General features: G+C 37.0%; 2 protein-coding genes across 2 annotated transcripts; both read right to left on the bottom strand.

The window, feature by feature from the left end:
- Positions 1–2,513: 2,513 nt before the first annotated feature.
- On the bottom strand, positions 2,514–4,188 carry LOC137738655 (transcription factor TCP4-like). The gene is made up of 2 exons (XM_068478131.1): positions 2,962–4,188; positions 2,514–2,825 (listed from the first exon to the last, which is right to left on the bottom strand). The coding sequence occupies exon 1, from the start codon at positions 4,025–4,027 to the stop codon at positions 2,987–2,989; it is 1,041 nt and encodes a 346-aa protein (XP_068334232.1). The 5' UTR covers positions 4,028–4,188; the 3' UTR covers positions 2,514–2,825; positions 2,962–2,986.
- A 9,114-nt stretch (positions 4,189–13,302) lies between these two features.
- On the bottom strand, positions 13,303–20,151 carry LOC137739271 (transcription factor GTE4-like). Its single transcript, XM_068478824.1, has 5 exons — positions 17,208–20,151; positions 17,073–17,118; positions 16,870–16,983; positions 16,682–16,755; positions 13,303–13,814 (listed from the first exon to the last, which is right to left on the bottom strand). Exons 1-4 carry the CDS (start codon positions 19,290–19,292, stop codon positions 16,697–16,699), a joined length of 2,304 nt encoding a protein of 767 aa, XP_068334925.1. The 5' UTR covers positions 19,293–20,151; the 3' UTR covers positions 13,303–13,814; positions 16,682–16,696.
- Positions 20,152–24,538: the final 4,387 nt, after the last annotated feature.

Here is a 24,538-nt window from a genome sequence, read left to right as displayed (position 1 = left end):
ACAAGTCACAAGTGATATGAGTAAGTCTTGCTAATTTTAATTTGGAATATTATTCCATGTCTATCCCCTAAGAAGCATGACATCCTGAAGCGTTTTTAGGTTGAGATTTTTTTTTTCTTTGAGTAAGGTCTATACTCTATATTGAGTGGGATATCTAACTGCAGGAATATCCTTGATAATCTTACCTATGTGAATGTGGAAGTGAGGCCACTTCCTATGAAATCTTAGGCAAGTTTCTAGAGTGTTCACTATACTGGGATACAAGCACATAGACGTAATGTGCTGGCTTTTTGAACTACAACTTAATAAAGTTGTGTGTGTGGTGTTGTCAGAGATGGTTCAAAACTATAAGTTACTCCAGTATAATATGAATCAATAACACTATGTACAGGTTCAAGTTGAGAAACATCTTTACTTATGCATAGCATTATAATATGTTAATTGATTTACAGTTTAAAACAAAAACAAGTGGGGGATGGTTGGAGTAAATATTTTTTTATTCAAATATTTTAAATATATGTATATTTTGTTTTATTACAAACATTAAATATGCAATGTAAATTGTTATTAACCTTATTATTTGATAAGGAGCATTCTCCTCCACAAAAAGTTGAAACGCGAGAAAAGCTTCTCACTTTAAATAATTAGGATTCCTTCTCTGAATAGAGAAGAAGATCAGGTCCTTATACATAACTTTTGTTCCGTTATGATTTTTACATTTTGATTTTGTCCGTTTTGATTTCTTTTGCTATGATTCCGGCGAACTCAAAGTCGTTTGGATTGAAATTCTGACTGACTATAAATGTGTTTGGAAAAATTGGATTCCTTTAGTTGAATGTTAGCTGAGTTGGTTATCCAACAAATAAAGTTAGGGCTCTATTACGTGCTCTTTGGAAAGAGCGCTAGCATTTGCACTTAAGGGTGGAGCTATAATTTTTTTATTTTATGGACGGACTAAGCTAGAATAATTACTATAAAATAGCATAAATTTTGCGTGCCTACATAATAATCAACATGAAAATAAAATTCTAAAATCTAAATTATTAATCCAAACAAATAAAGGAAGATTAAAAATAACCTAACAATAATGCAACTTCATTTTTTTTTCAAAGAATATTGCAATAAATACACGTTAAATGGTAGTTTTTATGGGAACTGGTGGGCTACATATAAATGTTAGAGGCGGTTAATACATAGACTACTAGACTTTAAACTAAATCTCCCTATGTTACAGTCCATCTTAGCCTAGACGTAACGCTGCCATTGTTTGCACTAACTTTTTTAATTGGACTTTCTCGCTTTCATAAATGTCACGTTGAAATTATATTTTCTACTTTTAAGCTTTAATTCCTATTCAAAAGCATTAAAGATCTTGTTTTTCTGTGTAAAACAATCAGGCATGTCATTTGACAAAAAAAAAGTCCAAAGGCAAAGGTTGCGTACGCTCCGGTTTCAAAAATGACCTCTTGCCCCATTTTTATGAAATTCCCTTTGGACAACATATTACAAGCATATTATTGCTGAAAACAAAAGATGAAAACATTTACAAGCATATACGCATAGGATCATCCATCTATAAACAAAATTAAAAAACATGCAAGATAAATTGTTATAAAAAGGGGGAAAAAACATTATTAGCAGTCCAAGATAGTCATCAGACACTTTGTTCTTTGTTCTTTTGCCAAGTGTATGTTTGTGGTCATCACCCAAAAGGCCAAAACGTTGTTTGGTCACTAGATCAAACAAACCCTGATGATATTTGTAAAGGTTTTAAATAATAGGCTGAGAATAACAAAGCAATATGTGATAGATCGATCATTCAAGGGAAATTTGAGCATGCATATCTTAGTACAAACTTTAAGTTAGTTCATAACACTGTACACTCCCGGATCCTAATTGCAGCTCTCCCTCTAAAAGGGCTGTTAAAGACCTTTCTTGTTCTAAGCCGTAGGATGACATGGTAAATGCCTTGCTGCAATACTAATCATCTGTAAGCCATTGGACGTGAAGATTTCGAAAAGTAATAGCCAAACTTCGAGCCTGTTCAAGACTTGCAGTCCCTGTTTTTCTAGTGCTAGAATTTCAACAATTTGATGGGGATGGAGCAAACTTGAGCAGGTTCAAGTATTGCTCGAGCGACTCGTGAAGGCTTGAGTGACTGTATTTCTAAATCTTAAAAAAAAAGAAAAAAAAAGAATTGTTATTGGCACTTCAAAAATCTCATTCTACACTCTAAATTTCTATATTTAGAAAGAAAAATACACTTGTGAAGAGTGTAAAATGAGATTTTTGGAGTGTCAATAACACTTGCCAAAAAAAAAGATTAAAAGGATTTCATATGTCAGAAAAGGAGGTTAGTTTGGCTGTGGAAGGAAGCTTGTTTCCAGTTTCCACATCAGGGGAGGATGAAGAAAGCCATTGACTAACATGTGCTTCCCTTTACGTGGAAAATTACCAAGAAAAAAGCATGAACCAACATTTCTGTTGTAGAACATTTGAACCATTATGTCTGGATCATGAGCAGTAAAATAACCATAAAGTACGGAAACATCCTCGTTCTATATGTCACATCCACTACAAGTAATTAAAAACATAGCATTTTCTCAAAGAAAAAGAAAAAAAAATTGAGCCAACAGAACAGATCAGCCCCACTTAAATAAACAGTAAGTTGCCATCAAATTATTTTAAGCAAAACACCAGTGGAATCCAATTAATATAAAATAAGAAGAAAAGAATGTTTGAAATCCAAACCAGATACTTTTCTTTTCTGTTCCTTCCTCGGCAGATCATTCAGTTGGACTCAATCTTTCTTAACTAGGTAGAATCTGCACAAACAAGAAAGAAAAAATGTTATGTTATTAGTTTTCTGCCAACAAGCTTAGTAACTAATTAAATTAGCAAACAGGAACTGTATGAATAAGCCAGCCAAGAGTTCTAAGGTAACTCAAAGGAATGGCGTACCTAGTGGGAAATGAAGATGATCATGTCAAAGCTGGCGGGTGGAATTGGGAGAGGAAGTGGAAGCCGTTCGATCTGAAACAACACCGTTCTCAGCCTCCTCTCCTTGAATGCAGAAGACAGGCGAGCTACCATCAGAGGCGCCGAAGCGGGTGCCGAAGATTGAAGAGTGCTGCTGCTGCTGCTGCTGCCAAGCGCGGGCGGAAACTGATGGCGTAAAACTGGACTGAAGGGTACCCCCATGGTGGTGAAGCTGAGGCTGAGCATATGAGTGTGAGTGTGAGTTGAATACAAAGCCACCATCAAGTCCTCTGTTTTCATTGCTCCATGCCACCATTCTCTGATAACTGGAGGAGTCAAGTCCAATTCCCATTGCGGTGGCGAAAAGGGTTTGAGAGGACTGCTGGGTATGTGTGTGATTGTGATGAATATTTAGGCTTTGGTCTTGGAAGGAGTGGAGAGAGAGGCCGAGGTCTTGGGTGGTTGTTGAAATAAGATGGGGATCGGGTGCATAGCTTTGGAAATCGACGACGGAGGAAGCAGCAACGGCGTTGCTACTAGTGTTTGTGGGGAAGAACGATTTCATAGTGTCAGCTATATTGTCTGTGTCCAGAGATGGCGGAATGTTGAAGTTCGAATCGTTGTCTGATTGCCTTTGCCTATGGAGCTCAAAGTTAAAATTGTAGCCGGCTGAGGACTCTGACTGCGGCTCAGCTGCTGCAATTACCATTTCATTTGGATTTGGATTCGATGATCGAAACGGATCATCAGCCTCGGCAGCATGGTTACTAGTAGTGATAGGATGCCAAGGTGGAAGCTCAGCGAGCTTGTCAATGGAAGATTTGGCTTTCTTGATGAGCCAGTCGACGGCTTTACTGGGTCGATCATATCCAAGACGGTCTTGAACATCGTAGAATTGGATGGCAGTGTGGGCGGACAACCGGACACGGCGGTCTCTGGGGCCTTTGGCGGTGTAAACCTTGCTGTGACGATCCTTGCGTCCGGTGGATCGAACAATGTGGCCGCCCTGGACTTGCACAATCTCTCCACCACAGCCCTTCATTCCCATTGTAATTATTCTCTCTTTTTGTTTTGCATTATTTTCTGCAAATTGTATTGGTTGCGTTGCTTTTACTCTAGCTGTGGCCGTTGCTGTCACAGTTCTGATACTTGTGCTGCTGCCGCCGATCCCCAAAACTCTGCATTGCAATCTCCATCCAGATTCCAAACCCCAATAAACGCTACAAAAAGCCACACTTCACAGGCACAGAAATTTGACTCCACTTGTATTCCTGCAAGTTTATAGATAAGGTAACTACTTATTGGTCCATAAAAAGGTACAGTGCGTGTGCAGACAGAGACTACTGATAATTGATGGGTGAGTTTTTTTATGTGGACACGAAACTACGAATTTAAAGAGAAAGAAAAAGGAAAAAAAAGGAATTAAAATGGAAAATTTAAGCAACAACCCAAGTTGTAGGCTATTGCCATATGGTAAATTGTAGCAAATCAGACATACGATACGTAATATTTTTGTTTATATAATTTGATGACCAAATAATTTTAATTTTATTAATTTTTCTTTACAGATTATTTTTACTTATTAAGTTATATAATATGAATAGTTTCGATCGCAAGTATAAAATTTTGTAAATCTACCATAAAACGCTTAGAGGATGAAGTAGCTCTAACCCTCTCTCCTACGTTTTAGGAGTAACTTTTTAAGCACTTATAATAAGAGTGGGTAATCAGCTAGGGATCTATACATGATTAGTGATGGTTTGATAGAGAGGTGACTCTCGAGGGAGGCTACCTCTTTCACACATACCTTTTCAAGGTGTTGATAATGATATCTAACAGCTTTTCTGGTTCCTTGACCATCTTTATTTTGTAAGAGCTGTACCACAAATATGTATGTATGTATGTATTCTTAGTTACACTAAAATAAACGACAAACGTGCTTCCTTCGACTGCACTTTCTCAGTGCCTTTTTATGCATTTTTGCACTCCCAGGATTTGTCACATGGCCATCACATCATTTCACCCTTTCTTGATGGATTTGAGCCTACAGTCGAATTGGGATAATTACTATTCACTTATATAGTGAATTGCTTTGATTTCTTTTTACCATTTTCCACTTATTGGCAGTTATTATTTACAATGATTTATATATATTTTCATGAATGAATCAAATTATTTAATGGATGAGATTAATTTAGAATAGGTTGCTATGATTACGCTACGTGTCCATACTTATCAGAAATCTTGTTGAGATTTTCGATTAAATTTCAGTTGCTCTCATTGTGCAATGGGAATGTAGCTTTTAGTTGCTTTCGACACACAATGTGTCTTCTTCTTATTTAGCCTTATCTCCAAATTGCCATAAATACCAGAATACCAATTTCATCAACTCACAACAATCATCTCTATCCTTTATAATTAGTGTTATCTTCAATGTCTTGCTTTAGCATGCTGTTAAAGAGAACCGGACAACAAAATGAAGAATGAAGACGGAGGCGTGGTGAAGAATAATGAGGGGAGAGGCACATAACACCCAAGCTGTTTTAGCAGTGGATATGCCTTATGAAGGAAGCCAAAAACTATGTGGCGGTTCATGTACCGATCGTGCATCGAAGATCAACAGACGTTGGCAGACGAGGGAAAATATTTTGGAAGATTACTTTATCCATGGCTGTGTGTACCCTGCTGACAAATTTCGAGCACGATATAGAATGCAACCTCACCTGTTCACCTGTTCAGAATGCTTGCGTATGGATGGAAATTACAAGAACAAGCAAGTCAACGGTCTTTTAGAGTGCTCGAACATCAGCACTAAAAAAATCATTAGGATGAGAGATTGTTTAGTACCAATAAATATATTTATAATGAACCGTTCAATTATTGGACACATTTCAATGAGTAAATGATATCTGATTCAAATATTTTTTTTTATTTTTTTTATGGATAATCTTCAAATGAAGATTAAGAAATTAAATGTTCCTTATAAGTTGAGAATACATTATTAGAAAGGAGTGAGATTTATGCATTTCCCTCAAGGGGGGATGCAAGTATTATCCTTTGAAGCTGATTTTTTTTTTTTTTTTTTTTGTCATCCTTTGAAGGTGATTTTCACTCTTTATAATTTCTCACACGTCCCTCATTATTATGATCATCAAATTACATAAATTAAAAAATAATAATAAATATAATTCAACAAAAAATACATGTGAGGCTTGAAAAATTAATTATTTATCCTTTTCCGATATTTTATTAGTAGCCATGTGAGTAATGAAAAAAAAGGGGGTGAGTGTAGAATGAAATCGAAAAGATGTATTGGGAAAGCGATGACCGTGTGCAAAGCTAGAACTCGTTTTGAGCAGTTATCCATTCAAGAATATAAACCCAGAATCATGTGCATAAAGTGCAAGCGTGATGTAACTGACACAAAATCATGACCTCAAAGCCTATATCATCATGAATTATAAAGAAAAGTCTGACAAAAAACCAAAAGTAATTTCTGAAGCAAGAAAAAAAAAAAGGAAAAAGGAAATACAAAAAGAAGAATAAAAATCATGGATTGTAATTTTTTTTTTTTTTTAAATGTAAGAGAAATCACATTTTGTACCACATTGTTGTACTCTGGCAAATAAAGTGTAGAAACCATGTGTTGATTTAAAAAAATTATAAAACCTATGTGGCGCGTAGTTCAAATAATTATGAGCTAACTACGCCTTTTTTGTGAATTCGTGCGTGCCAACTTACAACCAAGCTCGATGAGGCTAATAGAATAGGTGTGGTGGTGATGGTGTCAAATGCCCTGCTGATTTGCACTTAAGCGACTACTACCAAGAAGGGAACGTGTCTAGGTCTTGGGTTCTAAAACCTGAAGGCACGGTTGCCTAGTTCACTGCAAAGTCCAAGATCTCCTACACCAGGTTCTGCTGCCTCGACTATATTTGTGAGAATATAGGTGCGCTGAATCGGTATCAAGTTGTAAGGGCACAATTACTCAAAGAAGATTAGCGCTTTTATGGTGAGCATGGTTCGGCCGTCAAAATACTGAACTGCAAAATGCATATAAGAGTAACCAATCATAGAACACTTCACTTCGCTAGGAAGCTAATGAAGTGACTTCTTTGGGTGATAGAGCTAAGAATTCAAATAGGTAATGAACCAACCTAGAAGCAATGTTGTTTACTTGTCCAAACTGAAGATGCTTCTTTGTAGCACTAGTGCTATTTATTTATCCAAACTAAAGATGTCACCAATTGTCAACACAATACTATTTACTTATCCAAATTGAAGATGTGTTGACAAGAGGTTTAATATGGTTAGTATTTTTCTTAGGGGTATGATAAGGGTTTCGTGTAGAGAGTGCGGTCATAGAGAGTTTGAGTTGTTCGTGCAGTTGAAGGGGTCTTTATGTTGCAAAACCTCATCAATTTATATGGATGGTTTTATGATGAGCAGGTTTGCTGAGCTAGAGTCCTGATAGGACTATGTCACTCGACATTTACCTGAGTATCTTTCTTTGTCCCTTTAATCACTTCTTTAGCCAAAAAATCACTTTTATCCAGCCTCATCCTTTTTTTTTTTTTTCAAACCAAGATTCTGAACCTAGTCCTTTTATGTACTTAATTATTCTTTATCTAATCAAGAATGAATTCTAACCCTTAGAATAATTCGCATATAAACAAAGACCACCTGATCCTTGGCAGCTCGTTAAGGACTCAATCGAGCCACATCTAACTTAATCCTTTCACAGTCCCACTTCTATAAGGCCTCAGTTTAATCAACCATTTCCTAGGCTAAAAGCCCACTGGTTTGAATGATCATTAATGGGCCGAAGATTGTGATTTTTCAACTCAAGTTAGCCCATTCTTAGCTCAAACTGTTATTTCAAACCCAAATACCATGCCAACTAATGAGTTTATTTCATTAGATGTTGGCTATATTCATTATTTGACACATCATGTGGTAAATCAATGTGGCACATAAATGTAATTTCCTTACCATTACTCTTTTTTATTGTTTTTTTAAATTAGCCAAATAAAAAAAAATCATAAAAACATCTATTTGACCACAGAGTTTGAAAAATATTGTATTTCTTTTATTTTTTGAGAAATGATTTCTCATTGGACTAATCCAAAAAAATATTGTATTTTTGAATTGGTAAATGATTTCTCATTGGACTAAAGAAAAAGGTGGGTTTGGGCTTACCTACCTAGTCGAGCCTAATTTTTTTTTTTTTTTTTTTTTTGTAAAATCCACGTGGCATTGTATTATTAGACTTGTGGGTCATATATGTATGCCACATAAGGAAACTAACAGAATTATTGACGGAGTTCTAACGGAAGGACTACATTGATGTGCAGTAGTGAATGTCAAGGACCAAATTGATTGATTTTGAAACTCAATGATCAAAATGATGAGTTTGATCAATCTCATGGACCATTTATGATAAAAACATTTATCTAAATTAACAGGATTCGAAACTATTATAATATTTTTTATATCTAACTTAAAGGTTTATGCCATTAAATATGAGTAAAATTTAAAAGATATTTTTTAATATGTGTGTAGTTTTAAATGTTTATGCAATTTTAATATGAAAGTGTTTCTACAACTATTTCAATGTTGTATTCAATTATTTGTTAAAGTGTTACTGCAATTATATTCAGGTGTTTCAAAGATTCCAATTAAATTGTAAATAAATTTTTTTAAATGAAGTTGAAAAAAAAAACTTTCACATTGAAGCTATACTCACATTAAAGTAGCGAAATTTTTCATTTGTTTTTATGGGATTCAAGCACAAAATTTTTTATTCTAAACTTCACCAAAGGTTGAATTGAAAGAGTTTTAATTTATAATTGATTAGTAAATGTTCTAATCATTCATAACCTCGTTAATTAGAACATAATTAATGAATTGCACACCGAGAAGATGGATAATGAAGATGATGAAATTGATTAAATTAGTTAATTGAGTAGGTTGACATTAACTAAGTTACTTAATTAATTAATAAATGAACATAAGAATCATATTGGGCCTTAAAGTAAGTTTCGGGTTTCTAGGCCCATCAGACCTAAGTCTATTGGACTTATAACTCAAGTTTTGCATCAAAATTTAAGAATTTCAAAATTATCCACTAAACCTATAGGGCCAGTTTTGGAGAGAAGGAGAGCATAGGGATCACACACGTGAGTCTACTATATAAGCTAAGTTATAGTTTCATCCTTCTTAGGGTTTTGAGTAGACATGGCATTCGTGTCGTGTTTCTCGTGTTCGTGTCGTTTTTGTGTCATACTTGATACCTTAACGGGTTGTGTCACGTAACACCCGTTAAAATAAACGGGTAAAGTGACCCGACCCAATAATATTAACGGGTAATATGACTCGACCCGTTAAGAAAAATATATTTTAAACAAATAAATAATCAAATGAAAAATATAATACTAAATAAGTATATACATACCATATTGTCACATTCAAAACATAAAAACGCATTTATTTTTCTACATATTTACATACCCAAAATAAGAGCATAATAAAAAATAAAAATAAAACATTAGAACATTACAAAATATCAAATGTTAAAAGATTTGCAAAATTAAGGGAGTTATGTTTCAAGGTTTGGGACTTTGAACATTTTCTTACAATCAAACCCTTCAATTTTCATCAATCATCATAGGAAATGGTGTTGAAACTTTGGCTTGATATATTATCTTCAAGAGTTATATTGATGATGTTTTCAGTGAGGCTTTCTACATTAACACTCTCTTCCACATAAACTAAGCATAGAAAAATCAAACATTATGAACCATTCAAATTATGAGTACCAAAATAATTATTAAAAGAATAAAACAATAGTACTATATTATATAAAAGATATATTACCTCCTTTCCATAAGGGTTTGGAGGGTTTTAAAAATCTAAACGATAATGTAAGTGTAACCATTATCTATTCGTGAAGGAATGATGAATCATGAGTGTTTATATATTCTTTCACATTTTTCATGCAGGCATGTCTTCCTGCCTATTTTAATTTTGGACAACAACATGTTAAGTAAAATTTATCCTAATAATAATAATAATAAAACTCTCATAATAAAAATAAATAAATGAATAAAACTTAATTTTTTAACTTATATAGAATAATAATACAAAAATATATATTTAATATAGAATATATCAATATATGCAATATGGCTATTGTATTTGATAATAAATTTTTTTAGTAATTAAACTTTAAAATTATCAAAATATTTTTTTTTCTTAACAGGTCGAAACGGGTTAACCACGTGTTATCCGCGTGTATACCCGTTAAGAAACCGTTAATAAGTTACTCAATCAATTATCGTGTTGACCCAATACCCATTATTTTCATGTCGTGTTACCATGTCATGTAAGATATTGTCGGGTGTAGTTTTGAGTGTGAGAAAGAGAAGGATGGAGGGTAAACATTCTTCTCATTTTCCCTCCACCATTGCCGGCCACAAAAGGTAGGAGTTACTAGCATCTCTCGCCATGGTCATCTCATCTCCTTCCTTAGTTATCTTTGAACACTTAGAGCCCTCCTGCCTTGGAGGCTTTTGGAGAATTCTCTTCAAGCAAGGGAAGATTACATCCATGACTGGTCTTCAAAGGTGATCATCTCGTCTCTCTTACTTTGTTCGTAAAAAATTTGGTTCATCAATCCTTAGGCCTTGAAGATTTTGGTACATTTGGTTTTGAATTTTTATAATCTTAACTTCCGCTTCTAATAAAAATTTTAATGCATGAGATATTTAAATGATCTTCTAATTTCACACAATTTTTCCTTCACCGACTACAGTATATTCAAGTTTATGCTCGTTCAATCCGGGATGATCCAAGAAAAAATTTCCTTGGAATCTCTCATAAAGTCACACATTTTGTTCAAAATCATGGTAAAATTAGTTTAATAAAGAAAGCCTCTACACAAATCTATTGTTAGAGGAAAAATCTGCTGTATTTTAAAAATGTTGAGTAAGGATGCGATGGGTGGAAAAGCCACGGTCGATGCCTGAGAAAGAGGTGGGAGATGCGGTGATGGAGGTTGAGAACGAGGGAGATGTGTAGCGGTTCGGAAATGAAGACAATTTATATTCTTATCTTAACATTTCAGTCAAACATATGAAGCATTTGGTATTAAAGTTGCAAAACAATTTCGGATTTTTTTTTCCTTTTGACAAGAAATGATAGAGAGATTTGGTTAATAAAAATATAGCAGTGGTGTCAAATGAGTATCAAGTTGTTTAAGAGACATATGGAAATACTTAAAAAAAACCCTAACTAGTTAGCTCGTCTCTACAGTCAAGACAGAACACCCCTTATAGAGAGATACGTAACAACCGTAAATCTAGCCATGTAAGACGACTCAACCATTATATCAAACAAGAAGCGTGTCCACCACGGATATCAAGTTGTATGAGAGGAGCATTGTGTTTCGGTGGTGGAAGAACTGGGAAGTGAGGATGAAGGGAGGAGATCGACTAGAACAGGGGAAGAAGGGGAAAGAGGCTACCGCCAGCTTCAAGTTGGAACAACAGGCCTGCAAAGTGTGGCCAATGAATTCCAAACAAGTGTAGAATTACTTAGGTGTCCTTACAACCAAGAAAGAAAAGACAGGTGAGAGCTTATCACACCAGTGTGATGTGAGCCAAAAGTCCTCTGAAGAAGGAACAGTTACCTTTTCATGAAAATGATCATGCCTTTATATAGGGTTATACATGGGTTTGGATATGATTCATAGGACACCTTGGAACTCCTTAAGTGATTGGTTTGAACCCTACGTGATTATGCCGAATTAGTCAACAATAATTGACTATTTAAGATGTGATGAAGGGCACCAATTAAGAATCTCGTTAAAGAATGGCTCTTAACAACATTGGTGATCACGACCTACGTATGGACCGTGATTATAAAGATGGATATAACTTGGAGATCCCATTAGATCTTGTTTTATCTAAAACTTCTAGGCTAACCTCGTTTTTGAATCCCACTGGGCTCATGGGATCCTTTTTTAACCATGCACGGCCAATTGGGCCCACCACTCAAGGATTGATTACTGCCCAAATCCTAGGATCAATGTCTCATTCACATGTTAATAGTTTTGGATTTTAAGTGAACAATCAGTTTTATATCCTAATTTTAACTGGTATTTTAGTTAAAGCATCCATACTTTTGGAGTTGAAGTTTTTTATTTTTACTTTCATATGAGATTTCTTAATATGTTAGGAACATAACTTGGTTCACCAAGTATAAAAATAAATAAATAAATCAATCAAACGCCTTATTGTACTTGGTGTACCGGACTATATTCTGGGGCACACTGATAAATTTCCTTTTGAGATACAAGAATTGGTCGGGTTAGCTTACTCTCTGGCAGTGCGATCTTCCTTGACAACACTCTGGTTGAATGGGTATGGCCTCTGTTTTCATTTTTCTAATGTTTTATGATTTGTGATTTTAATCTTATTTTTTGAAAATCCACGTGGCATTGTACAGGCTTTGTGGATATTCCATGGGAATTAGATTTGCTCCGGAACCTTAAGTGTCCAAAGCCTAACGATCAACTTATCCGAGATGCACAAATTGAATATAACGGTCTCAATTAACTCATTTCGTTGGCTCACCACACACAAATCAACAGCTTTGATTTCTTTTACATGCCTATCAACGACCGAAATAGATTAATTCTTAGGCTCCGGACACCAAATTCCGGAACAAAATACCATGCCAGAAGTAATAACCCGCCCAGGCTTGGCCAACACCACTAACCCCCTTTTTTCACTTTTTCTTGAATTGAATCACACGTATGGGCCACAGGTTATTTAATTAACACATTGTAGTAGGCTTTAATGTTTTATACAAATGAAAATAATAAACACAATTATTATAGCCTAATCTTGTCCGTTATTTCATTTTGATTTATTCAATTTAACAGTCAGAAAAACGTGACGGTGTAAAAATCACCTCATTAGGCAATTCTCAAATCCAAATCCTTTCGACGGGTGTTTTCAACCCGGTTGTACAATCACCAACTTTCTGTGTCCATCAAGCTAACCCCACGAAATAATCAAATTGATGCATAGATTGATCAACCCTGCTAACCCAAACATTGGACATTAGTCCAAGACTTACCCATTTTCAGATGACAACCAACATCTACACACCAGCATGAAAGCTTTAAGCCCTGCAATATTGCCACACAAAGCAAGAACAATTCATCCCTGGACGAACCGAAAACATAAAAATAGAAACAGGAACTAGAACAATTGTTCCAGATCTTCTCCAACAACTGAAAAAACATTTGACAAAAATAGAAAAAGCAAAGAGGAGTTTAGTTCAGGGGGTTATTCAGAGTCTACAACTGCAAAAGTGCATACAAATCTACTAAACAGAGCAATCTCATGGGAATACAAGAGAATTCATATGAATGAAGTTGGATTACAGGCTATCTAATTTTGTAGTCACCAAAGCATCCTGAATCTGTCAGCACCAAACCAAAAACAAGTCGTCGAAATTTAGATGGGTCGCGGTCGCAGTCGCACTACTTAGCAATGTACATGTGCTATCGAAAACAGACCAACTGTTATCTATTTATCACCACATTCTACCAATATTATACAAATTCTGACAAGACCAATGGAGCCCCGACGCATACACATTGAGGAATCAAATTAACACAATAGTCAGAGAGAAACCCATTCTATACTTGCAGCGGGATGGTTGGAGGCCTCGGAGAAAATTTCTGCTATACACCAATCACAGATTCAAATCGAACATTTGTCTGAAAAAGCTTCCGATCACCATCTACCCTAATTTTCAGAGATCTGCAATTTAAGAAAAACGTCATTAGTAATTTGCTGTAATCTAGTCAAAAACACTCTACTAATCAGTTACATAGTTGCTTCCATCGACCATTCCAAATCCAAGACGTCCAAGGCCTTCATTTGTAATCCAAATCAATATATTAACAAGATTTACTTTAAGTATGTATGTGCTATAAGCATACGAGCACCCAAGGGCACAGATAAGAACAAACAAAAGTGGTGTAAAAAAGATATACACATGCCCTGTATAGTAAAAAAATCTAAAAACATGCACTTATGCAAAGCTTAGATGTGATCAAATTAATCGAACCTAACGCAACAACACTCATTAACCCTGACTTGCTCACTTAACTGATCTAATGCTGACACCCTCTCCCAGGAGAAAGACAGGTTCTTCCCTTATAAGTCTGACTCGTAATTATTGGAAAGGACCGTACACGACATGCTATAAAAAACAGGAAAGCAGAAATAAGCAACAAACAAAAGTCAAGCATGACTTGCTCGGCATTGCAAGTCCATAATCCAAAACACAGGCCAAAACGATCCATCTTACTAACTTCTTCAAAATAATCCTTCCCTACCAGGAAAACAGTAGATAACCAACATACTATGGTGAACATACTAAGGTGGCTGGCATATTGTAACTTAATAGAAAAGACAATACAGCAAAAAAGCCATTTCAGTGATATAAAATGGATGAAAAATTCTGGTCAAATTAGATATGTATATTGGTTTCTTTGGCAGCCTTGCTGGGATCCCCAGATTGAATAATTGGTTTACAGGATGCTCTAAGGGAATCATGTCTTCTCAGATTCCAGCTTTTTATTTCTTACAAAAAATTTTGACCTAAACCCTGAACAGAGATGAACGCTGTATACAGGTAGTGAGGTCATATATACTCATGGGACTCCATATATACAATGGACCTTTCTTGTGAAATAAAACCATCTTAGAATGTACTAGAAAATTTGGTGGGGAAAAGGACCAAAGACCAGAAACATCATCTCTCATTAAGCACTATCAAGATTTTTATTCTGGGGACAACAGTTGGAGTGGTAATAAATTCCCTTGAAATTTCTAAAGAGGGAGAGCAACAAAAAAGGTGGGAAAAGGGAAGGTTGACAATTTTGAGATTGGTGAATATATGTGATGATATTTGATACCAGATTTGCTAGTTACAACAATTAGTAATAGTCAGTGGTAAAATTGAACAGCACTTTCTAACTCAAGATAGAACGACCTTGACACAGCAGGCTTTCCAAGCAACATGTATACAACCAATATGTACGCAACCCTTAACTTCACATTTAACAAGAATGCATGTGATAATATGCACAGATTATTAGAAGTATTAGTCTAAATTCGAATCAACACTTAAATTCTGTCATAAATGTTTTGGTTTCCTCTCAGTAAAACCTGTCAATCAAAAAAAATAAGATTTTAAATTTCATTCTCTTGGTAAAACTATTTGATTTCCTGCTCCCACACGCCAACTCCATCCCCTTCTCTCCTCACTATCTTCCTCATCACTCCCTTCCTCTCTCCAAATACTATTCATATTTGTTTTGGTAAGTGATTCTCACGCACCATTTTTTTTCTACACACCCTTGTTTATTTATGGTCTTCTGATTCAAGAAACCAACGGAGAATCAATGAACATAAAATAAACAGGTGTGCAGAAGGAGAAAAGGGGTACGCGAAAACCATTTCCCTTTTTTTTGTTATAAAACTCGGTTCATATTTGAAACAGGTGGAAAGTGAAAGAAATCTCTGAAAATGTGGACCCTGGCACCAAGTTAAATTGCTACAAATCTGTATAGCAATTGTAAACCAAGAGTTTGAGTTTTATATATTGGCTTTTTAGCCAAAATGATCCCTGAGATTTGCATAACTCCTCACTTTGGTCCCTGAGATTTGAAATCAATAGAATTGGTCCCTGAGTTTGTCCACCATCAATCATATTGGTCCTTGAAAAATCTCCATTAAATAAGAATAGAATGACCAAAATACCCTTATTTTTTGTCAAATCATTTTGGCCCATTGTTTATTAAATTGAGGGTATATTTGTTATTTTGATCCTTATTTAACATAATTTTGCACGGAATGACCAAAATGATTGATGGTGGACAATCTCAGGGACCACTTCTATTGATTTCAAATCTCACGGACCAAAGTGCTGTGTTATGCAAATCTCAGGGATCATTTTGGCTAAAAAGACTTATATATTATATATGTCATTCAAAAGTCTTAAACATCAAGGACTAGAGGTGGGGGTAAACAAGTAAGCCGGGAAGGGGGTAAACTCATAGGAATACTTGCTGCTCGTCCTTTTCCATGAAAAGTTATTTAAGAAGAAACGTTATTATTAGAAGAGAAAAAAATTATGAATCTTGAGAAACGTTCTGGAGATAAATTGCATGCTAACAGTTTTGAGTATTGATACTTCCAATGTATATAATACTTATTGCAATTAGAAACACACACACACACACACACACACACACATAACAGCTTCACACTGTAGCAAAAAAAAAAAAGTAAGCAACCCTCATGCATGACACATTTGGTGCTATCATCTAGAGTTCTTTTACAAAATCACGGCTCCAAGGTGAATAATGCAGCAATACTAATAAATAGTTTTGCCCATACAAAAGGTAAAACCAACAAATGTACTTCCAAACCAAAAAATTTAAAATAGTTGGTCAGCTACTGCAAGGCGTTGGTCAAGTTCAATGTCAAAGATAATATCATTTTATTCAAAATATATAAAACCACCACTAAACACTATAAAGGTACTTGATTACACAACTAGGAAGAACAAAAATTACAAAATGCTTGGAATAAGAATCAAGTTGACAGAATCTTACCTCAAAAGAAAATAGTTAAGTCCTAGGCGATCCCGCATCCGATCCAGATGCTGACGAACTATCACTATCTGAGTCTGCAGCAACACGTGTAAGGAAAAGAAATTACTTTACCAAACAAGAACTTGCATAAATGCATCCTATATGCTCAATAACTTCACATCTGTGAGCAGAAAAATGTATTATAGTACCACTTGAGGAAGATCCCGAATCACTGCTAGAGCTGCTTGAACTACTCGACCTACTCCTATTATCGCCCTGGTTATCCCCTTGAATGGGTGTTGAAGAGGAAACAATCCCTTCATCTGCTCACAAAAGAAACGAGTTTCAATTTATCAGTTTCTCCAAGGACCGATTCCAATGCCATGAAACCTCACATTCTGAAATACTTTACCCGTTTTAGGTTGTTTCGGAACCTCTTCTGCAACTGGGGCCTGGGTCTGTAAAAAGATAAGGAAAAATGAATCATTTACCAACAGCGGCCACCACAAAAATCTGAGGTTAGAATTTAGCACGAGCCAAGACATACCTGCTGCTGGACATTCTGCTCAGCTTCTGCTCTGGCTTGCATTTCAGCTTTTCGCTTGTGTTTGCTCAAACTCTTCTTGTAGTTGGTTACAAACCTGTCCAGCTCCCACAGGGTCTCGGTATCGACGCTATCTATGTCCACTTCAATTTCATCATCATGCTGGAAGAGTGACGAATTCCTCCTCTTTATAATCTGTACAATGGCATCCAGCTTCTCTGAAGGCAGACTCTGGAGTTGGGTGCTAAGCTTTTGCTTTTCGTCATAAGTCATATCTCTTTTATGAGGATCTTTAGCCTTAGGCTTCTTAGGAGCGGGGGTCCTAGGAGTAATAGTCATGGGTTTTGGCTTCGGATCAGCGTGATGAGAAATGGACTCGGACCTGTCCAAAATCCTTCGCATATCAAGAGGAGGTGGTGGCAGCAGAGGTGCCTTTCTCGGTGTAGGTGTTGGAAGATTAACCCCATAATCATATCCAAACCTCATCTCACGATTGTAATCTGACTCTATGATAGCCCACCTGTCCTCAAATATTCTGGATAACTGCTCTGCCATGACATGAACATCCTGCCCTTGGGGGTTATAGGTCATGGCATTGTGAAATGTAAGTCTCACATCCTCCGCAAATTCTTTCGGAGACTTGTACCAATTCTTGTTCAACCTAGACTTAATGGTACCCAAGTCCATTGGATGCTTGATAATGATATGATAATCGTGCAAACCAAGCTTCGCAGCATCAACAGGTTCATTAAACACCCAACTATGCTTGTGTTTCATCAATTTCTCAAGCAAAGAACTGCAACTCTTGAAAAACTTGCTTCCCATCCCACCAAACCCTTGCCCTAATTCTGCTCCACCATGTTTTTTCCCATTCAATTTCGACTTCTTGTTACTCTCAGCAGGTGGAATCTTATCCTTGGCCAGCAAAAACTCAGAATTACGATAGAACTGGTTCGCCTTGGGGGTTCTCTTCTCTTTCTCCACAATATCACTCATTCCCTGACTATTCTCCAACACGGATATACTCAGCTGATGCAAAGGCCTGGTAGGCTCTCTAGGAACACCTACAGAAGCAACCTCAGAGTGAACCCGCCTCAGCCCTCCACCTGCACTATTCGCCCCATCATTCACTGAAACATGGGAGAGACTAACCCCACCAATCTGCCCCTGTTTGGCCTCAATCCTCTTCACCAAACTCCGCACCAAATCGAGCTCGCTCTCAAGCTTCCTTCGTAGCTCCCGCTTGTCCTGCTTCGACCTTGAAGCAAAATTAAGTTTAATTCGGCTATCTGAAGTCGGCTTGACCACCCCATTCTCTGCAGGTGAATTCTGACTTTCTCGCTCAATAGTTGCCTCTACCACTGCCTCTACTGCTGTCACCGCGGGTTCTTGCCGGTTCAGGCTCGAGGAGTCATCAGAGGCAGCAGCACCGGACTGTGAAATGAGCTGCTGCTGCTGAGCGGAATTCCCATCCCCAGACAGAATAGTCTGAGCCGGAGGCTGAGTGGAATTCTCATCATTCTCATCATTATTCCCGTTACGCTTGTTCTCACTATTGGTGTCCTTGTTTTCATCGTTGTTGCTGTCCTTCTGGTTCTCGTGGTTGGTGGTGTCCTTCTGATTCTCGACGTTGTTGCTGTCCTTCTCGTTCTCGACGTTGTTGCAGTCCTTCTCGTTCTCGACGTTGTTGCAGTCCTTCTCGTTCTCGACGTTGTTGCTGTCCTTCTCGTTCTCGACGTTGTTGCTGTCCTTCTCGTTCTCGTTGCTGTCCTTCTCGTTCTCGTTGATGCCCTTATCGTTCTCGTTGATGTTGCTGTCCTTGTTCTTGTTGATGATGTTGTCCTTCCCGTTGATGTTGTTGTCCTTGGTGGTGGTTGGGGTGGTGGCAGGGGCGGAGGGGGCAGCTAAGGCAGTGGCGGTTGAGTCAGTATTTGAGTTGGCGTCGGTGTTGGCGTCGGTGTTGGCGTTGTTGATGATGTTTGTCTTCTTGGGGCCTTTGAAAGCTTTTCGAGTATAGACCTTGCTCTCCGTGAACCTCTGTTTCTCTCTGGCTCCATCACCTTCTCCTACTGTAGGCCCTGAAGCCATACATGTACCTCCCACAACCCTAATTCCCGTTTTTCCCTCTCACAAAGATCCAAGATTCCTAGGGGTTGTTCCGCTATCCGCCCAAAACAAAAACAAAAAATTAACAAAACCCTAATATTCCCCCCAAATCTCACACAAAAGTCACAAAATCCTAGGGTTTCTTTCCCCTATCCAACAAAATAAAACAGATATTAACAAAACCCTAATTTTTTTTCCCCAAATCTCACACACAAAACTCCAATTAGGGCTTCCTCACAGCAAATCAGCTAGAGAGTGTTAGGCTTACAACATCGACAACCACAAGGGGTAGAGCTTCGAGCTTCGAGCTTCGTTTGCCTTTCTCTCCTATCAGATCTCGTTCTCTCTTCGCTCTCTCTCTCTCTCTACTTTCTCTCTCTAAAATGTTTCACAGTCTCACAGGTTCTCTCTCTTCCCTCTCTCTCTCTCTCTCTCTCTCTCTCTCTCTCTCTCTCCTTATCTTACAGGTGTACGGCGAGGGAGGGGTTCGTGAGGTAGCGGTGGAATGACGAAGCGTGTGGGAGCATCAAAAGAGTCGTGCCGGGGAAGTGTCATAGCACGGGCGGGGAGCGTGGTATACTAACGCGGCATCTGAGGGAGTGACGTGCAACCGGCCAATGTTAGAGCGAGGAGAGTGCGGCGTGACGTCATGTTTGGGTTGAATTTATTGGGAGATTGTGTGGCGGGGAGCTGTGTTGTGCAATATTTGGAAGAGATTCTCCAGGCGGTAAGAGGGCGCGTGCAGTGCACTTTCGGGTATTGTGGGATTTTCGATTTGGTGAAGATGAAAGTCGCCGGCGAGGTCCATTATATGCCCCGATAATGTGCTCATTGCTGCCATTTGGTCGTTGCTGGTTGTGGTTGAGGAGAGTTGCAACTCCCAAGCCATAATGGGCTTTAATTGGGTTCTTTGTTTGAAGCCAGATATGAGCTCAGTTCCTGTTCCTTAAGGTCATCTCCAACCAAAATGACTAGCATAATCTCGTTCAGAATTATAATTTTGCAAAAAAAATTATTTTTAAATAAATAGTGTCAGATTATATTCATATATCATCTCCAATTCAAGGAGCTAAACATAGCCCCCTTGATAATTTATTAGTTTTAGCTTTATATTTTAACTTTATTGGTCAATTTAATTAGCCATCACTGGATCTTTCAAATCTAAGCGTTGAATTTGAATCAATTATTGCAACTGAAAAGCTAGGCTCCAAAAAATGGGCTAAAAGGAGAGCTACATTTGGCTAGCCTGATGCCACTTTGACCAAGTAATAGCTTGGTGGGCTCCACAGAATTATAATTAAGTCATCGATTGAAGATGAGATTTTTGGCAAATCAAGTCATTTTTTGGCTTTTGGATGTTTAATTCTCTCCATTAGAGATGACCTAAGAGTATCTCCCTTAGTTGGTGGAAGGGGTAAGGCAAAGCCACGGGTATATAAGTTGCCCTTTGAATAGTATTTGCCTTTGTGCAACTCCGTCAATTTAAAAAGGGTAAGGACAAGGGCAAATTTTTTTTTTTTTTTTTATGCTTTGAAAACAAAATAATTGTTTAATTCTAATAAATTATTTCAAATATAAGGCAAAAACATAGCATTACAACAAACATAATTAATTAAAAAGCCAAAAAAAACTCCCTTAATCATATAAACAACATCGAAATTGAAACAATCTAAAAAATTCTAATTTTAATAATATTTTTCAATTTTTATGATTTTTTTATACTTTTTCTAATATTTTTTTATGATTTAATTCTAGCTGTTGATTTCCAAATTGATTTGAAATTGGAGGCACTAGATTGCACCATGTGGCACAACGATAAGATTTTTGAATTATTTTTACCATTGGAAATCCAATGGTCTAGATCTTATGACAATTGGAAATCCAACGATCCACATTCGGCCACGTCATCTAGCCATTGGAGTGGGCTAGGATTTCTATTGCAGTGAGGCCCACCGCTACAAGTTTTGTCTCTCACTCTCTCTTCACGGTTAGACGCATCTGATTAAAAAAATTAGGGTTTGCGCCAATGTCACAATGACATCAACTTGCCCGAAGGTAGCAAGTTGGGCTTAAGATGGTTGGACATTTGGGCTAGCAGTGGTTAGCCCACCGCTTGCCTTTGGTTTATTGGACTATTGGAGAGGTTTTTGGGTTGGGAAAGGAACATTATTGCTTTTGCCCTTGTCTTCCACCAATTGGAGGAGATGCTCTAAGGCTTTATTGAACAATTAATATTTGAAAAATCAATGCTGTAACGACCTGTCTTCAAAATTTTAGTCTTTATAATTTTTAAATGTGAATTTACGGAAATACCCTTCAAGGAAAAGACTTTGACTTTTGTTGACCGTCTTGTCATGTCACATAAGGTTTGTTTTCTTGGCGTATCCTCGTAGTACTCATCGCTACGAACGCATGGGCGTAAATGGAACGTAATTTGGAGTTATAACGAATGAGTTATTAACAAATGAAGTCGAGGGCAAAATTGTAAATTTATTATTTTCTAGAATGCTCCAAATTTTTGGAGCAAAATCTGGAAAGCCACGTGTGTGGCCCAGATTAAAGGGAAAAAAAGTTGGGCGATGGAGATGAAAGATAAAGGAGAGGGAAAGAGGATGGGCGCTGCCCAATCGGGAGAAGAGAGATAAATGAGTGACCAATGGGAAAGAAGAAAGGAAGAAAAAGGAGAAAGTGAGGATGAGGGAAGTGAGAGTGGGAAGAGAGAAAGAGGCCGCCAGTGAATTGCAGCTCGTCTCTGTGAAGATGACGGAAGGAAAAGTGCATTTGCAGCTCGTCTGTGAAGATGAGAGGATAAAGTGTGAAAAGAGAGAGAGAGAGAGAGAGAGAGAGAGAGAGAGAAAGAGAGAAAGAGAGATTTAAACATTTGAATATGTGGTGGTGCAACTGTGCAAGTTGAGGACTGGGAATCTAAGGTCAAAAGCATGGTTTTAAATATGAAAACCATGGACTCTGACATGGTTTTAATTATGAAACCACCCAAGGTGGATGGGTGATGTGAAAGAGCAGAGGTGAGGTGGATGGTTTGATGGTTTTTGTAATGAAAACCACCCACTATGTGGGCTTTTTATATTTTTAAAAGTTTGGTGTGTGTGTGTACATATATAAATTATAAATTATTCAGATAATATTTTGTTTTTTTTCCTAGGCAAGTATATCATATATGTACAAAAAAACATTCACATATGTATGTTTTTCTATAAGAAATAATATATTAGTCAATAAATATTTACATTTGATATAATAAATTTAATTAATTCATAAAATATATAAGAAATTTACCTAAATCCGCCTAGACGCCTAGGCACTAGGCGCTAGCCCACTGCCCTTTTTTAGAACCTTGATACACACACACACACCTTATGGTTTTCCGAAAATGTTTTAAATTGATTATGCATAGCATGCCATGATTTAAATGTGTTAATATTGCATTGTGATGAGTTTTGTGGTTATGTCAAATGATCCTACAGAAGTGCAGATAAGTTCATGTGAGTTATTATGTGATTGAAATAGTTGAATTATATGAGCATGCATATATTCATGTAGAGCTCATCATTGATGCACCCCCCGGTGTTAGTGCTCCTGCTCTGGGCCAGGGCATAGCCTTCATGTGATTGTTCACGTCCCGCACCGCACTCTCACCTTGGATCCAACTAGCCTGTCGTACAGGTTGCATTAGGCGACTCCAACTCATAGGTGACCCGCGCATAATGCTAGCTTTTCATGTGATCGTAGCACTAGAGCGTACATATTTACATTCAGTATGTTGTACAGATCACATAAGGTGACTCTAACTCGTGTGCTAGCATAGATTGATGAGCAATAGGTCCAGTCGTACAAGTCACATAAGGTGACTCCGACTGGCATGTTAGTTTAGATTGATCTCACACCTGGCTTTCTTTTATTATTGCTAAGATATTGCAGCATGGCATGGTTCTGTTTTTACTGCACTTGTGCATTCATTTTTCGTATCTATGTAGTATTATTTTTTGGAAACTATACAGGTTTTACGGTAATGGGTTATAATGCTTTCAAAAGGTTTTTATTAAAAATTTATTTTCAGGCCCACTCACCCTTGTTTTTCTCCCTTCCAGGTTCTAGTAGTAGAGTTTTCATACCGACGAGGATTATTGGCAAATCTTGTGGTAGACAATGACCATCGATGGTATAATTCTCATCCTATTTTACTGTACTGTATTTATGCACTGTCATCACGTATGAAATGAGTTCATACTCGCTCACCGTGCACTCTTGTACTTAGACACTTTTAGGTTTAAATTTATTCACATCTTTCACATCAATACATTTTATGGTTTCATTATATTCCAAGTGTCGGCCAACACAACTTGATTCGGAATCCTAGTGGACATCCCGGGTCGAGGTGTGTCAAGTGCTGCTCACCTAAGGTCTTCTTTAATAAGAGACATCAGATTAATCTAACGATAAATTAACTTATAAGCTTAAACTATCTCTCTTTAACCTGTTGGACACCTTTTGATTGAGTTGGATTTGGGCTTTAGTAGAAACTGTGGGACCATGATTTTCTAAGATAGGAGTAGGGGTGGTTTCGGTATGGTTATCGTACCAAAACTCTCGTACTAATTACTATACTAAACTTTTGGTATGACAAAATTGATTACCATTACTGTACCAAACTTTTGGTATACCAAAGTTCGGTATGCTAATTATTCAATTGGTATGGTATGATAATATTAATTACCACTTTGTTTTACGCCACTTTTTTGGGCCACAATCTGACTTTTTTTCTTAAACCCAATCCAAGACCAATACATTTTTCTTTTCACTGTTTTTGGTTTTTGTCCTCCTCTCCCAGTTTATAATCGAAAGGGTGGGATTTTGAAGATGGGTTTGGGGCGTACTGGGGGACTTGGTATGTGGGTAGTGGCTGATTCAGGTGGGTGTGGTTTGAGTGAGGCAACTGAAGGGTTTTTTTTTTCCTATTATTGAAATATTATATATATATTTTATATGAAAATATATATAATATATATTTATAGTTTTCGGTATGGTACAGTAATACCATGGTAATTGTATCGAATACCAATATCTTATTAAAAAAGCTCGGTTTGGTATAATACCGTGCTATTACTGATTACCGCAAAAGGTTTGGCACAAAATCAATATGGTACAATTGACAATTCGGTTAATACGATAATTTGACAAAAAAAATCCACCCCTAGATACGAGTAAGA

This window comes from Pyrus communis, chromosome 7 (assembly GCF_963583255.1).
Source record: "Pyrus communis chromosome 7, drPyrComm1.1, whole genome shotgun sequence".
NCBI lineage: Eukaryota > Viridiplantae > Streptophyta > Magnoliopsida > Rosales > Rosaceae > Pyrus > Pyrus communis.
The sequence above is the reverse complement of the archived record's forward strand: the minus strand, read 5'-3'. Positions and strand labels throughout refer to the sequence as shown.

Coding starts and splice junctions, on each gene's coding strand:
- LOC137738655 (XM_068478131.1), bottom strand. CDS start 4,027: ATGGGAATGAAGGGCTGTGGTGGAGAGATTGTGCAAGTCCAGGGCGGC.
- LOC137739271 (XM_068478824.1), bottom strand. CDS start 19,292: ATGGCTTCAGGGCCTACAGTAGGAGAAGGTGATGGAGCCAGAGAGAAA. Junction 16,984..17,072: donor TCCGAAACAACCTAAAACGG/GTAAAGTATTTC, acceptor TTTTGTGAGCAG/ATGAAGGGATTGTTTCCTCT. Junction 16,756..16,869: donor TTCGGGATCTTCCTCAAGTG/GTACTATAATAC, acceptor GTGTTGCTGCAG/ACTCAGATAGTGATAGTTCG.